This window comes from Gnatocerus cornutus, chromosome 7, assembly GCF_029298725.1.
Source record: "Gnatocerus cornutus isolate USDA-ARS CGAHR chromosome 7, icGnaCorn1.1, whole genome shotgun sequence".
Classification (NCBI taxonomy): Eukaryota; Metazoa; Arthropoda; class Insecta; order Coleoptera; family Tenebrionidae; genus Gnatocerus; species Gnatocerus cornutus.
In genome coordinates this window covers 17,446,341-17,458,956 of record NC_142239.1, presented here as the reverse complement: position 1 = coordinate 17,458,956, position 12,616 = coordinate 17,446,341, and the positions used below count along the sequence as shown (strand labels likewise).

At 32.2% G+C, this 12,616-nt stretch overlaps 1 protein-coding gene across 4 annotated transcripts in view; it reads right to left on the bottom strand.

The window, feature by feature from the left end:
* Window positions 1–9,472, bottom strand: part of LOC148171867 (uncharacterized) — a 51,075-nt gene extending 41,603 nt beyond the window's left edge. For 2 of the 4 annotated variants that reach the window (XM_088040917.1, XM_088040916.1), the window contains exons 1-3: window positions 8,985–9,472; window positions 976–1,027; window positions 866–918 (exon numbers count right to left, since the gene is read on the bottom strand). In XM_088040917.1, coding sequence (XP_087897043.1) covers window positions 866–918; window positions 976–997 — 75 coding nt within the window. In that variant the 5' untranslated portion in view covers window positions 998–1,027; window positions 8,985–9,472. The remainder of the gene's footprint in view (window positions 1–865; window positions 919–975; window positions 1,028–8,984) is intronic. The other 2 variants (XM_088040920.1, XM_088040919.1) reach the window with 1 other exon arrangement.
* Window positions 9,473–12,616: the final 3,144 nt, after the last annotated feature.

Genomic DNA, 12,616 nt, shown 5'->3' with positions numbered 1-12,616 from the left:
AAGTTTTTAAAAATGTTCCAAGTGAAACTGTTTAAAAATGGTAACAAACTAATTTAAGTCTGACAAATTACATTGACAGAACTTATTCCATTTTTTTTTGTACTCCAAAACCTGAATCACATTACACCGCCTTTGCAACGTTTGCAACAGGAGCACATTACACGATGAAAATTTTAAAATTTGTGACTTTGAGTGGACATTTGCAGCTTAAACTTGCTTTAATACAAACATGAGTCGTGTCTAAACTTCCACTTATGGTACGGGTTAAAATTACAGCAGGTTTTCCACTCTGACAGTTATTTTTTATTTGAAGTTTGAATTTTGATGAATTAGGATGACAAGGTTGGCATTGTTATCCCTCAGAATATGACATTTGTCAATTTTGACATGACATTTGCTGTATATTAAAAGTCCCTAATTAATTAGTGCAAGGTCTTAAAGAGATTTCTAGTGAAGTGAAATTTCCTTCAGGTAAAGTGCTGTTTAAAAACGTTAATAAACAAATTGAATTTTGACACATTATATTGAAAGAACCTGGACGATCGCCTTTTACCCTAAAACTCAATTTACAATTTACAATTTACAGTCGGTTTAGGTTGCAAGTGTCTACAGGTATTTTTTTATTTAAGGTTGGAATCTTAATGAATTAATTCTCGAAATTTTAAAACGACATGGTTGACACTATGCATTTTGTTTTAAATAGTGTAATAGAGTTTCCCTTGGTGTTTATTATTTCAAGAGGTCGCACTAACAAACTGTAAGTTCCTCTAAATATTTTATTACAAAGCAGCCCCATAAATTTCGAGTTGGAAGTTTTAATTATTATAGTAGCTAAAGTTCAATAAGAAGAAGGTAAAACACTCACCTGAGTCGAGACATCGTAATGGTTCAGTACGACACGAGAATTCCCAAGATAACCTGTAAAAATACCTCTCATTACGCATAAAACTAACTAGTTGGGTAAATATTGCTTACCAATGTGCTCCATGTTGTCCATCCAGAGACGCTTTCCACGGAAGTGTTGCGGCTGTAAAAAAAGCCCAAACTTAATTTCATAACAACACAATCGTATCTCATTTCATCGCTCTTAAGAAAATATTTTCCGAATGAAAACCCCATCAAAAGATAATCACATTTCATTCCTCCAACTCGAAGGATGAAGTGTTTCCACTTGATTTTCTGTCGGAAAAAACCTGTCGCTTTATTCTCCCCTGACATAAGCTGAGCTTGAGCTTCATAAATTAGTTTTCAATAAAACCATGATGCCGCATGCATAATTAACGAGCTTAAATTAAATTCAATTTGAATTTCATCTCTATAAATAAGCTAAAACAAATTTCCTGCGAGTGACAATAGTGTCGACCACACTATGGTTTTGCTCATTCCACAATCAAAACGCACTGAAAGCAGAATAAATAAACAACACGTTAAAAAAACAATTCGCTTAAAGCTCCACTTCGTGCTTCAGCATAATTTTCGGATTTTTCGTCTTGCACCTGAATTCATATTGTTTGAATTTTAATAGGGCGCGAGTGGCGGATTTTTGTATAAATTTCAGTGTTCGATTGCAGCCTGCTTTTATCTGTGTCGTTGGTGGGACTGAATAATAATTAAAATAACACATGTTATTGCGTACGTTGATAATTAGCTAGATATATAACTGCGCTTAATGGATACATCATGCTGGGAATTGAAATTTATGTTTCAAATATTACCAGCAGGCCTACTGTGGGGGTTGGGGTTGTTTTAGTTACTTTGATAAGAAAAGTTGCTACCGCTGGGACAGTTAAGAGGCGCAACTATCAGGAAAAGATCTTTTGAGGAGAAGATTACTCGTAAGAGCCTCAAATAAAATTAAGATCAGATCAAAAATGGTGGAGGCGCCAAGATAATATTTTATTTTGTGGGGTTGAGAAAACTTGCGATTTCAAGAAACTGTTCTCTTTGTTTTTATTAATATCAGTACGAAATTATAAAGTTATACCTTGAATAGGACTTTTTTAAAAAATCGTGAACTTTTAGAACCCGCAAATATTGCGATTTACCATTTGTTTAAAAAATTATAATTGAGTTATTTTACAGCTTGTTTTTTTAAAATTGACCTAAATTACTTCTTTAACTGCTTCTAATAATTGTATCAAATTACATGATACAATAGACGGTACAATTTTTAGAAAATTTTTAAGTTGAAGCAAATTTTGAAATTTTTTAGCATTTATTTAAAAATGCATGACTTGATTGTCTATATTGAGAACAATATTTTTGAAATTGGTCAATTTTTGTTGCTGCTTCCAATAATAGTACAAAATTATAACAATTCAAAATAAACGACACAATTTTTTAAATTCTGAGGACCCACAAAATTTGCAATTTACTACTATATTTCTTAAAAAAATTATAACACAACTATTTAGAGTTTTACATTTTTAAGATTTTTTGAGATTAGTTCTATGGCCCGCGTTCATAACTGTGTAAAATTAAAAGAATATGTAATAATCGGCACATTTTTTAGAAATTTTTGAACTTTGAAGACACGCACAATTTGGAATTTATCACTATTTCTTTAAAAATTCATAACTTGACAATTTTAAGGACTACGTTTTTGGGATTTTCCAAAAATATTTCTCAGGCCAATTGTTATAACTGTGTAAAATTAAAAAATTATTCAATAAACGGCGCAACTTTAAAAAATTTTTGCACATTGAAAACACGCAATTTTTTTGATTTACCACCATTTCTTTAAACATTCATAACTTGACAATTTGAGGACTACATCTTTAAGATTTTCCAAAATTATTTCTCTGGTCAACTGTCATAACTGTGTAAAATTAAAAAGTTATGCAATAAACGGCACAATTTTTGAAGTTTTCGGACCTGCAAAATTAGCAATTTATAGCAATTTCTTTAAAAATTCATAACTTTACTAATTTGAGGACTACATCTTTGGGGTTTACCAAGATTATTTTTCTGGCTATCTATCACAATTGTGTGAAATTAAAAAATTATACAATAAACGGCACAATTTTTAGAAACTTTTGAAATTTGAGGACCTGCAAAATTACCAATTGACCGCTTTTTTTTAATTTATAACTTGTCTATTTTGGAAGCCACATTTTTGTGGTTGGCCGAGATTACTTCTAAGGCTTTCTGTGATAATTATAAGAAATCACAAAATTATAATAACAAACGGCATAATTTTTAGAAATTTTTGAACATTGAAGGCACACAAAATTTGCAATTTACCTTAATTTTCTTAAAAATTCATAACATGACTACTTTGCAGACTACATTTTTGGAATTTTCCGTGATTACTTTTCTAGCCATTTGTCATAACTGTGTAAAATCAAAAGACTACAATGTACGGCACAATTTTTAAAAAATTTTAATATTTGAGGACCAGTAAAATTAGCCATTTATCGCCATTTCTTTAAAAATTCATAACTTGACTAATTTGAGAACCACATCTGTGAGATTTTTCAAAATTTTTTCTCTGACCAACTGTCATAACTCTATGAAATAAAAAAATTATACAATAAACGGCACAATTTTTAGAAATCTTTGAAATTTGATTACTTGCAAAATTAGCAATTTTCCACAATTTTTTTTTAAATTATAACTTTTGTAGTTTGAGAACCACATTTTTGGGGTTTCTCGAGATTACTTTTATGACCCTCTGTCATAGCTGTGTAAAATCACAAAATTATACAATAAACGACACACTTTTTAGAAAATTTTGAACTTTAAAGATATGCAAAATTTGCAGTTTACAATCATTATTTTAAAAATTCATAATTTGACTAATTTGCAGATTACATTTTTGAGATTTTTGGAGATTATTTTTCTATACCTTTGTCATAACTGCGTGATATCAAAAAATTATACAATAAATTGCACAATTTTCAGAAAGTTTTAGAAAATTTTAAAATTATAATAACGTTATTCGTGTCTTTTTTCAAAGTTTAATTTTATTGCTCTGATCTAGAACTAATATTTTATAGAACACGACATTTACATTCTATTGCCCTAAACTTCTCTCCATCCGGATGAGAATTTATCGCCCGCTAAACAGCCCCAAACCTCTCTAAACTTCGAATTATAAAGTATCCAAAATGACGAAATTAAAGCATTGCATGCGAGAACCCCTTTTGAGAGGCATAAACTTGACAATAAACCACAATATAAATGCAAACTTTATGAACGATGCATAAAGCCCTCGCCCATGAAGCTGTGTTCATGACATTTGTACAACACAGATCATCGCTTTTTACTCTAAACCCAAATGAGCCAAAGTCAGAGATGAGCGAGAGTTATCACTTTTTGTAGAGTCCGCAGCGACACAGAAATCAATAAAGACGAGAATGATAGTTTAATTATCCCGATAAATTTTTCAACATGTCCGATATTACAAAGCTCTCTCCTTGATTGAATTAGCAACTCGCCCCAAGAAAAAGTCTCCATTCTTCACACGTTCCATAAACTCCTTATAAATATTCCAAAGCTCCTAGTTGTTTTTACTTGTATGCAACGAAACAAAGCTCTATTCATGCGCGTATTTTAAAAGCTTTTCAACCCTGGAAGTTGCTGAAAGCAAAGTTTAACATCCCGATTCTTAGAAAAAGCTCGATACTTGATCTGGTGAAAGACAGGTCATCTCTTTTATAAATGACTGTGGGAAATCCCAGCTTTCAAAGTTGGAAGCAATTAAGCGTTTCTTTAAAACTACATTTTCAGGGCTTTTTCAGAATGCTATATGTGGCGAATCGAGTTTATTTCACGCTTTACTTAACCTGGAAAGTGATGAATGTGTATTGCTGCTGTAATAAAAGACTTTTCCACTCGGAAACGCGGCTTTTCCAACAAGAGACCGCCGAATTTGAACTCTTAAATTGCTGAAATTGCTCCGAGAGAAAAACTATTTTATTGTTGCGCATAATTGATGGTATTGATCGGTGAAAGCAGCAATAAATACTCCTTCAAGCGTCATTTTATCGGATTGTGTTTCATACAAAGTAGCTACGAATCTCATACATGTGTTTACATATATTCGCATTTGTTCGAAGAGCAGAAAATAGTTTCCGCTAGTTTTCGCTCGTAAACATGATAACGGTTGTGTCAGTAACAGAGCTGTGGGAATCATTTTTGGACTTTTTGTGGTTAATACGACAAAGTGGCTGTAAAATAGAGAGATAGTGGAACAGTAATTTGATTTTTCTGTTGGGTTTAGCAGCGCTTTGTTTGCAGAGTGGAGCTGTTATTGGAAAATATATAGAAAACGAGGGCTTTGTTGTTTTAAAAATTTGACTTGCAAATAAATAAATAAGTCATATTTTTTTTGCAAGACTGTTGCTATTATTGATAATTATTTATTTTAAAGAAAAAAATCGAATATAAATTTTAAATTATCCCGGCGCATCCACCAAATTTTCTTTGTTTGTCGTAACAACATTCCAGCTTTTGGCAATTTCTGATTTCTGTCAAAGTTACACCTAGTCTAGCAAGTTTGCTGTTATTATTTCACATTGTCTGTCGTGTAGAATAATTCCCTGAGCTCGTTTGTTACGGAATAGTTACCAACTATGGTCACAAACGAAGACAATTTTCCCCAAACTGTTCCATTAAAAATAAAATTAACTCTCCACATGTTTGGAGTATAAAACCTCGCCAATCGTTATTTCATCAAAGTATAATCGCCAGTTATTCCCCCAATATCTGGTTACTTAAACTTCCGAGTGCAGCGGAGTTGTGAGCGGAAGTTAAATCCCCTTTTGCTGGTTCTTGTCAAGTCGAGCTTTGTTTTATTTTATTTGTCCTCGCTTTAATCTTTGATCGAAGTTTACGAGCCGTCAAATAAATCTTTCAGAGTTGTCAAGGTGGAGAAAAATATTGTACTAAATACGTGTGTAAAATGCTGGGCGACCTGATTTTTTCCTCGAATTCTTCCATTTCCCAGGATCTGTGTGCGGCTGATATTGAATACTGCCGCAATTGTGCCGTCGCTCAAGCTCAGATTGGATAACACCACTCCACACGTCTTTCCTCTCTTCCGCGAAATTAACGCAAAAAACGGGAATTAGTTCCGAAAGATGAATGATTAATTTAGCTGCAGTCCTGCGGGATGTTTCCCGAATTGATTTTTACAAATAAGCGCGGCGTCCCACAGGAATTCAAAAATCACAAGCCAACATTTTTCAGCTCATTCAATTTCCGGCGAGCGCCCTAAAACCTGATTTGAAAATCTCAGGACTAATAATAATCTGGTTTTGTCGTGAATATGGCCACCAATTTGTTCGAAAATCCTCTTAAATTTATAGTAAATTGGTTATATTGCTTCTACCATTAATTTACTGTCGAACGTAATTATTGAGTACAAATTGCTTGCTGGTGGGAAGGAAGAGAGACAATCTTGTTTGGTGTCCCAGGACACTACCTGTTTGGATCATGGAAAAAAGGGATAAAATCCATTTGTTACTAAAAGGGAAGGATGCGAACGTGTTTTGTATTAAAAATTGTGAATAAAAGGAGATGTCGCAGGGATGCAAACAAATGGGCATTTTAAAGAACGCAATCAATAACAGGATTTGGTGGAAAATGTGCAATCGCCGGTTCGGAGGTTAGAATTTATTTTTGGTCAACCGAATTATTTGGTTTATGAAGAATTTCAGGTCTTCTAAAAGCGGAAATTTTGTCATTTCACATCGTTCAATTCATATTGATGGTTCCAGTCGTGTCTAGTCGATAAAATTCGTCGGAAATTTTAGGAAAATTAAAGAAGAATTCAAATAAAGAATGTAAACAGATTCTCTTAAACATACAGATAAGAAACAACACAAAATTTAGAAAAAATTACTATAAGGAAAGGATCAAAGACAGAATTTAAAGAGAATCAAGACTTTAGGGAGAATTTATAGATGATCCAAAGAAAATCTATATACAGGGTCCTGCAACACTTGTGTCTACCCCCAAAATTGTCCTTAATTGTAAATATAAAATGTTTAAAATTTGCATACGCTCATAGTTGATAAAGCTCTAGAAGCTGACGAAAAAATTTGTTTTTTATCACCGATAGTTTTGGCGTCGAAATTTTTAATCTTGTTCTGTGAATTTTCTTTGGTTCTTGGTGTCTTGAATTTTTCTTACTTCAAATATCGGTATTATATTTGGCAGAATTTTTATTTCATATTCTCTAGTTTTTTCGTTTTCGACTCTTTGCACTTATTTAATTTCTAATTACACTAGCCAACAAATTTTGAAAAAAAAAGTATCAAAAAAGTAAAAAATCACTTCTAAAGTGGAATGGTCTTTTAATTCCTAATCTAAAGTCTGTTTTGCTCCGTCAGATCTGCATTAATAAATATTCTTAAAAAAACATTTTTTTAGATTAAACTGTGCGAAAACGTGTTTTTTCACTTTTTCTTCAAAACTAGCACAGTTATTAAATTGCTTTTCAACGACTTATAAAACTCATCGCTAGGGTAAGTACCCTTTTACTCGATATTTTTGCAAAACTAATCTTATTTATTTATTTATTTCATCGGTCTTTTTGGTGATTTTGTTGTAACTTTGACATGTAACTTAAGAATTATTACATCGATTTTTTATTGTAATGTATCATTGAAAAGATTGAAATCATGCCTTTTTGACGAGTTAAAAAAATGCATTGATGCCTTTTATCGTTTAGAAGTTACAGGTCAAAAAACATTGAGGAGTTTTTGAAAAAATTATATTTTTTTTCAATTTTTTGGAGGTTGTATAAAAAAATCAATGCCATTTCTTAAAATATCTTACTTTCTAAACACATATTGAGTTTTAAAATAACTTTAGTGCTAACGCAGACCAGAATAATAAATTTTAAAAAACTTTTTGATGATGAAGTGTTTTTAGTTTCCTTATAGGTCAAAATTAAAAGGTGAAAACCTTTGAAAGAATTTGTTCAGAATTCAGAAACACAATGACTAACTATTATTAAACACATATCAATTCAATCTATCGGAAAGTTAACTCAAAATAAAAAGGTAAATGTCATTAAAAATTTATTGTTAGTATTGTTGCTTAAATTTTTTTTTGTTAATCTGGTGGTTTGGTTTTCGAAATTTTTATCAGTTTTTCTCAAATATCTTGAAGAAACCTAACCCCCCGGCAACTTCTATAGTTCGTTGGCAAGATTATTTAATTGCCTTTTCAAAGATGTATTATAGTTTTATACTTTTGCAAGCTATTAAGCAAAACTGAAAAAAACAAAAGTGAACGCAAAAAACTATTTTACAAATATCTGCCCTAACCTGATTTAGAGTCAGAAGACAATTCTACTTCAAAAATGACTTTCCACTATTCCAGTACAAATTTTGTCAAAATTTGTTGATTAGTGTAGTTTCAAATATCTAAAATATGTAAATTAAGCAGTTCTTAAATTCTTAAATTTATTTTTGGATACTCAAATAACAAACTATTTTAGCAAGTTTGTCTTATATGTATTTCAGAACAGTCATAATAGAGATTGGTGGATGCGCCAGAATATTTTTTTTTCAAATTTTATTCAGAATTTTCTTTTTATTGAACGACTACGCAATGCTCTAAAACGCTTTTATTCTCGTCGGTTTAATATAAACAGATTTCATAATCAGCCGTCGGTAAATAATATCATACCCATTTTCTTCATTTCGGCCAAAATGAGAGTAATTACAAAACGGTCCGAGACCCGAAAACGCCCAATTCAATTAAACAAAAACAAGAGAAAATTGAATCGGAAGGCATTTGTTTGAATTTCATTGCAGGTACTCCAATTAAATTCAATTAGACGTAGATATAATTCGAAAGCAAACCGAAACTAATTATTGGAAAAATTTGCTATCTGATACAAAACAATACAAAGTTTGTGAGAGTGCCATTAGTGTCAATTTTCTATCAAATCGACTGTTACCACAGGATTTATTTAGGGATGAAATTTCGTCAGATTAAATTATAATTAGATTGAATAGTGGACTTACCTTAAGCTATTTTGGGATTAGACATAAAAAATTCCTACTATACTTCTCATTACGTTAAATCTACTTGTACCACATCTCACTATCTTGATTTAGAATATTTTATAAATAGAATTTCTAAGAATTGGCCCCGCGATTTTTCGTTAGAATTCAAAAGAACAAAAATCTACTAAAGCGGTTACTAATGGACATACATCAACTTACGTAATCTTCAATATGCACGAATTGTACTTTAAATACGGACAAATGATACTTTTGTGCTATTAAGTTGGCAACAATTAACCAAGTGATAAATTTTATTTAATATAGCGCGACTATCGTGCCGCTTTAACGTGACTTTATTACTCTATTTTATTTATTTTAATAATTTATATAAATATTTTCAGTTTTTTCTCTCTATTTATAATACTTTCGCTCTTTTAATGTACAATCGTTATATTTGACCTATTTATAAGTATATTTTATTTAAATTAGTAGCACCAATATGTCGATATAAGAAGAGTCCACGCGCACTGACACCCCGGAGTAAACTCCGGGAGATGCCCCCGGATACAGGATTCTGCAGCCCGCGCATGCCAACTTCCATTTCCAGAGTGTGCAAACTCAATTCCAGAGCTCCACTCTGTGGCTACAAAACTTTCGACAACTTTTTGACAAATATTTTTTCACGACAAATTTCACGCCACGGGCCACGCCATTCTTATTAAAAATGGAAAATGCGCCCAAGACCATTCCGGAGAAAATGAAAAATAACTCGCGGTTTTCATTGCGCACTTCTCTTGACTATTTTTTTTAAATTAAACAAGAAATTGGCGGATGCGCCGCGAGAAATAACAGACTCCAGAATACAATTAATTATCTAATTCCGGTAATAATGATAAAACTGGAGTGTTAAGCAACTGTGAAATGGATGACAGACAAACACGGAAATGACCCCTTTAATCGAATCAATTATATTGTAATTAATGGTATTTACTCCAATTCAATTGTGTAATCTATGGCAAAGACGCGGTATTATTATCTCAAATCTGTGATTAATTGAGCACTTGGAAAACGTTACAAATTTTTGATTCTCTCACAATTTATGGAGGAATGGTGGATGTGCCTCATTCAATTGTTTTTCAGTGCTACCACACTGAGCGGGAAAATCATTTCCGCCCATCACACTACAGATTCAGACTCGAAACCTTCTAAATATTTTAGAGATTTTTTAGATGCTCTTATATCGAATTCTTATTATTTGTATTATTTACAGGTTTTGTACATTTATTTTTAGTGTACGTTCCCAAAAATAGCTTATTTAAGAACGTAAAATGAAACTTTTTTGGACTTAATCTCTAAAAATTGCCATTACAACTACCCAAGCCTAGTAGTTCAATAGAACAATTAAATAAATTCATTTGATGTAATGTTAACCTACCTCATTTTTTGTGTTCATTTTAAACAATCTAATAATTACCTACTATAGTGGCGTGGTAACTAAAATTCGAAGCGCACTATTTTCGAGAAGTAGTTAATCCTACATAGTAAGAGGTTTAAATGTGTTTTTGTAAGCTTTAATTAAAAAATGTTGTTTGTACGGTGACGGCCAAAACAAAGCGGTAAAGTTTTTAAACGCGATTGTAATTCAGATCAAAAATTAAACTGTTGAACTACTAATGAGACGTTATTATAACTACCAACACTAGACACTTAAAAATTATTAACCTACAAGAGGTAAATAGTGCCTACCATTTGAACGTGTTTTGAAGATTGTTGTGAATGCAATTAGAAGTAAAAGTAAGTGTCATTGTTAAGCCAACGATAATTATTATTATGCCTAATTTAAAAACCTGTTCACACAGCCCAATTTTTGAAAAATTGTGGTCTATGACTTAAAGTATTTGGCCGTCATTTCTGTCAATTAAAAAAACTGCCTCTAAATCGTCTTGCTTCTGAGAGGTTGTCTTTAGCGTAAAAAGCAGAACAATATCTACTAAACACATCAAAAGTGCAGCTCATTGCTATCAGTCCACTCTCCTGTGTAAATTTTTGAAAATTCTTGTGTGTAAATCAGGCTTTCAATTCCTAAGAGAAAAAAATTAATGAAAATTAAATGTAGTGATTTTTAAGATTAACACGTCAACATCTCAATTTAATTAAAGAGAGTTCCCAAAGAGCTGATGATTAGCTTATTTTTTTTAGTCTTTTTTTTAAAAAAAAACTACCAACACCGCACTCTCCCACCACTTTACAACTGGCAACGTCGTCGATGGTGATTTTTTGGTGACAAAATTAAACAGGTTAGTTGTCTAATTGACAATTTGATCAAACAAAACGGCCTTTCAGGCTGTGCCGACACTTTTCACTATTTAATTTTTTTAAGTGCAATCCAACAGACTGTCAAAGAGACGTTTTTAACGGAAAAACTGCGTAATTTTCAGAAATGTCACTAATTTGACATTTGTTTTTTCACCAAAAATCTCCCTAGGCAACGATGCCGGTTGTAAAGTAGGGAAAGATTGCGGTGTTGGTGGTTTTAAAAAAAAACGGACTTTACGCACATCACATTTGCGTCAAAGTCAAACTCTTGTGCTGCCAACTGTAGACGATAAAAATTGTTAAAAACTGCTGCCAACTTTACTTTTTAATGAGTGAACTGATAGTAATGAGCTTTAAGGCCGGTTTGCACAATAATTTAATTGACATTAAGTTTAATCGCGTGTAAACCTTAATTAAAGACGATTTTGGGGGTCACCACAAGTGTTGCTGAACTTTGTATAGATGTCTCATCCGTTATCAACAACACGCAAATGTTAAAAATATTAGCATAGTTTCCTGTCCGTTATTATGGAATAGCTGAACACTTGTAATCTATTTTGTAACGCATGATGCTCAAACTCTTTTCAAATTTGTTTTTTGGTATAACTTGAAAACGAAAAGAGCACAGAATTTGAAGATTGCAGCACAAATTACACAGAATTAGCACAAAATTATAACGTATGTTGAAGCTTGACGCATCTGTTCTTTAGGTGCTTTTATATTGAATCTCTATTATTTCTCGCACAATCATTCTCGAGACTTTTTCTGTAAGTTTCCGACATTTTTCAGAATTCTTATCTATCGATATAGAAGTAGTGAGTAATGAAATAGAAACAGTGGATGCGCCGAACAAATATTTTCCCAGCCTCGCTCAAATTTTAATATAAACAGAACCAAAAATAAATAAAACTAACAATGACAATAAATCGCTCTCTACGCTAGACGAGCAAAATTTAAAATAAAATCGCTATCTTTTAATTAAAATTGTCCACTCGTGCATATTACTTTCCACCTTTCAAGTTCCCTGAACCGGAAACTCTGGGACAATTCCATGCCTTTCCCAAGTGTTATGATCCAGTTCCCTTAAGTAGGACCCGTCCATAAACCTAAAGAAGATATAACACTCCCTTCCAACTTCCCACAGCCTCTCTAATTACATAAACAACATTGTTGCCGAAATGCGCATTGTTGAAATAGCCCCTTTCCTTAAATTTCCGCCGATAAATCACCACGCTGGAATTAATTACAGTGCTGGACATCATCGACCAGTTGAAACGCAAAAAGAGGAAATTTGAAGAATTCAAGACCTTTGAGTGACTTGTTTACTGTTAAAA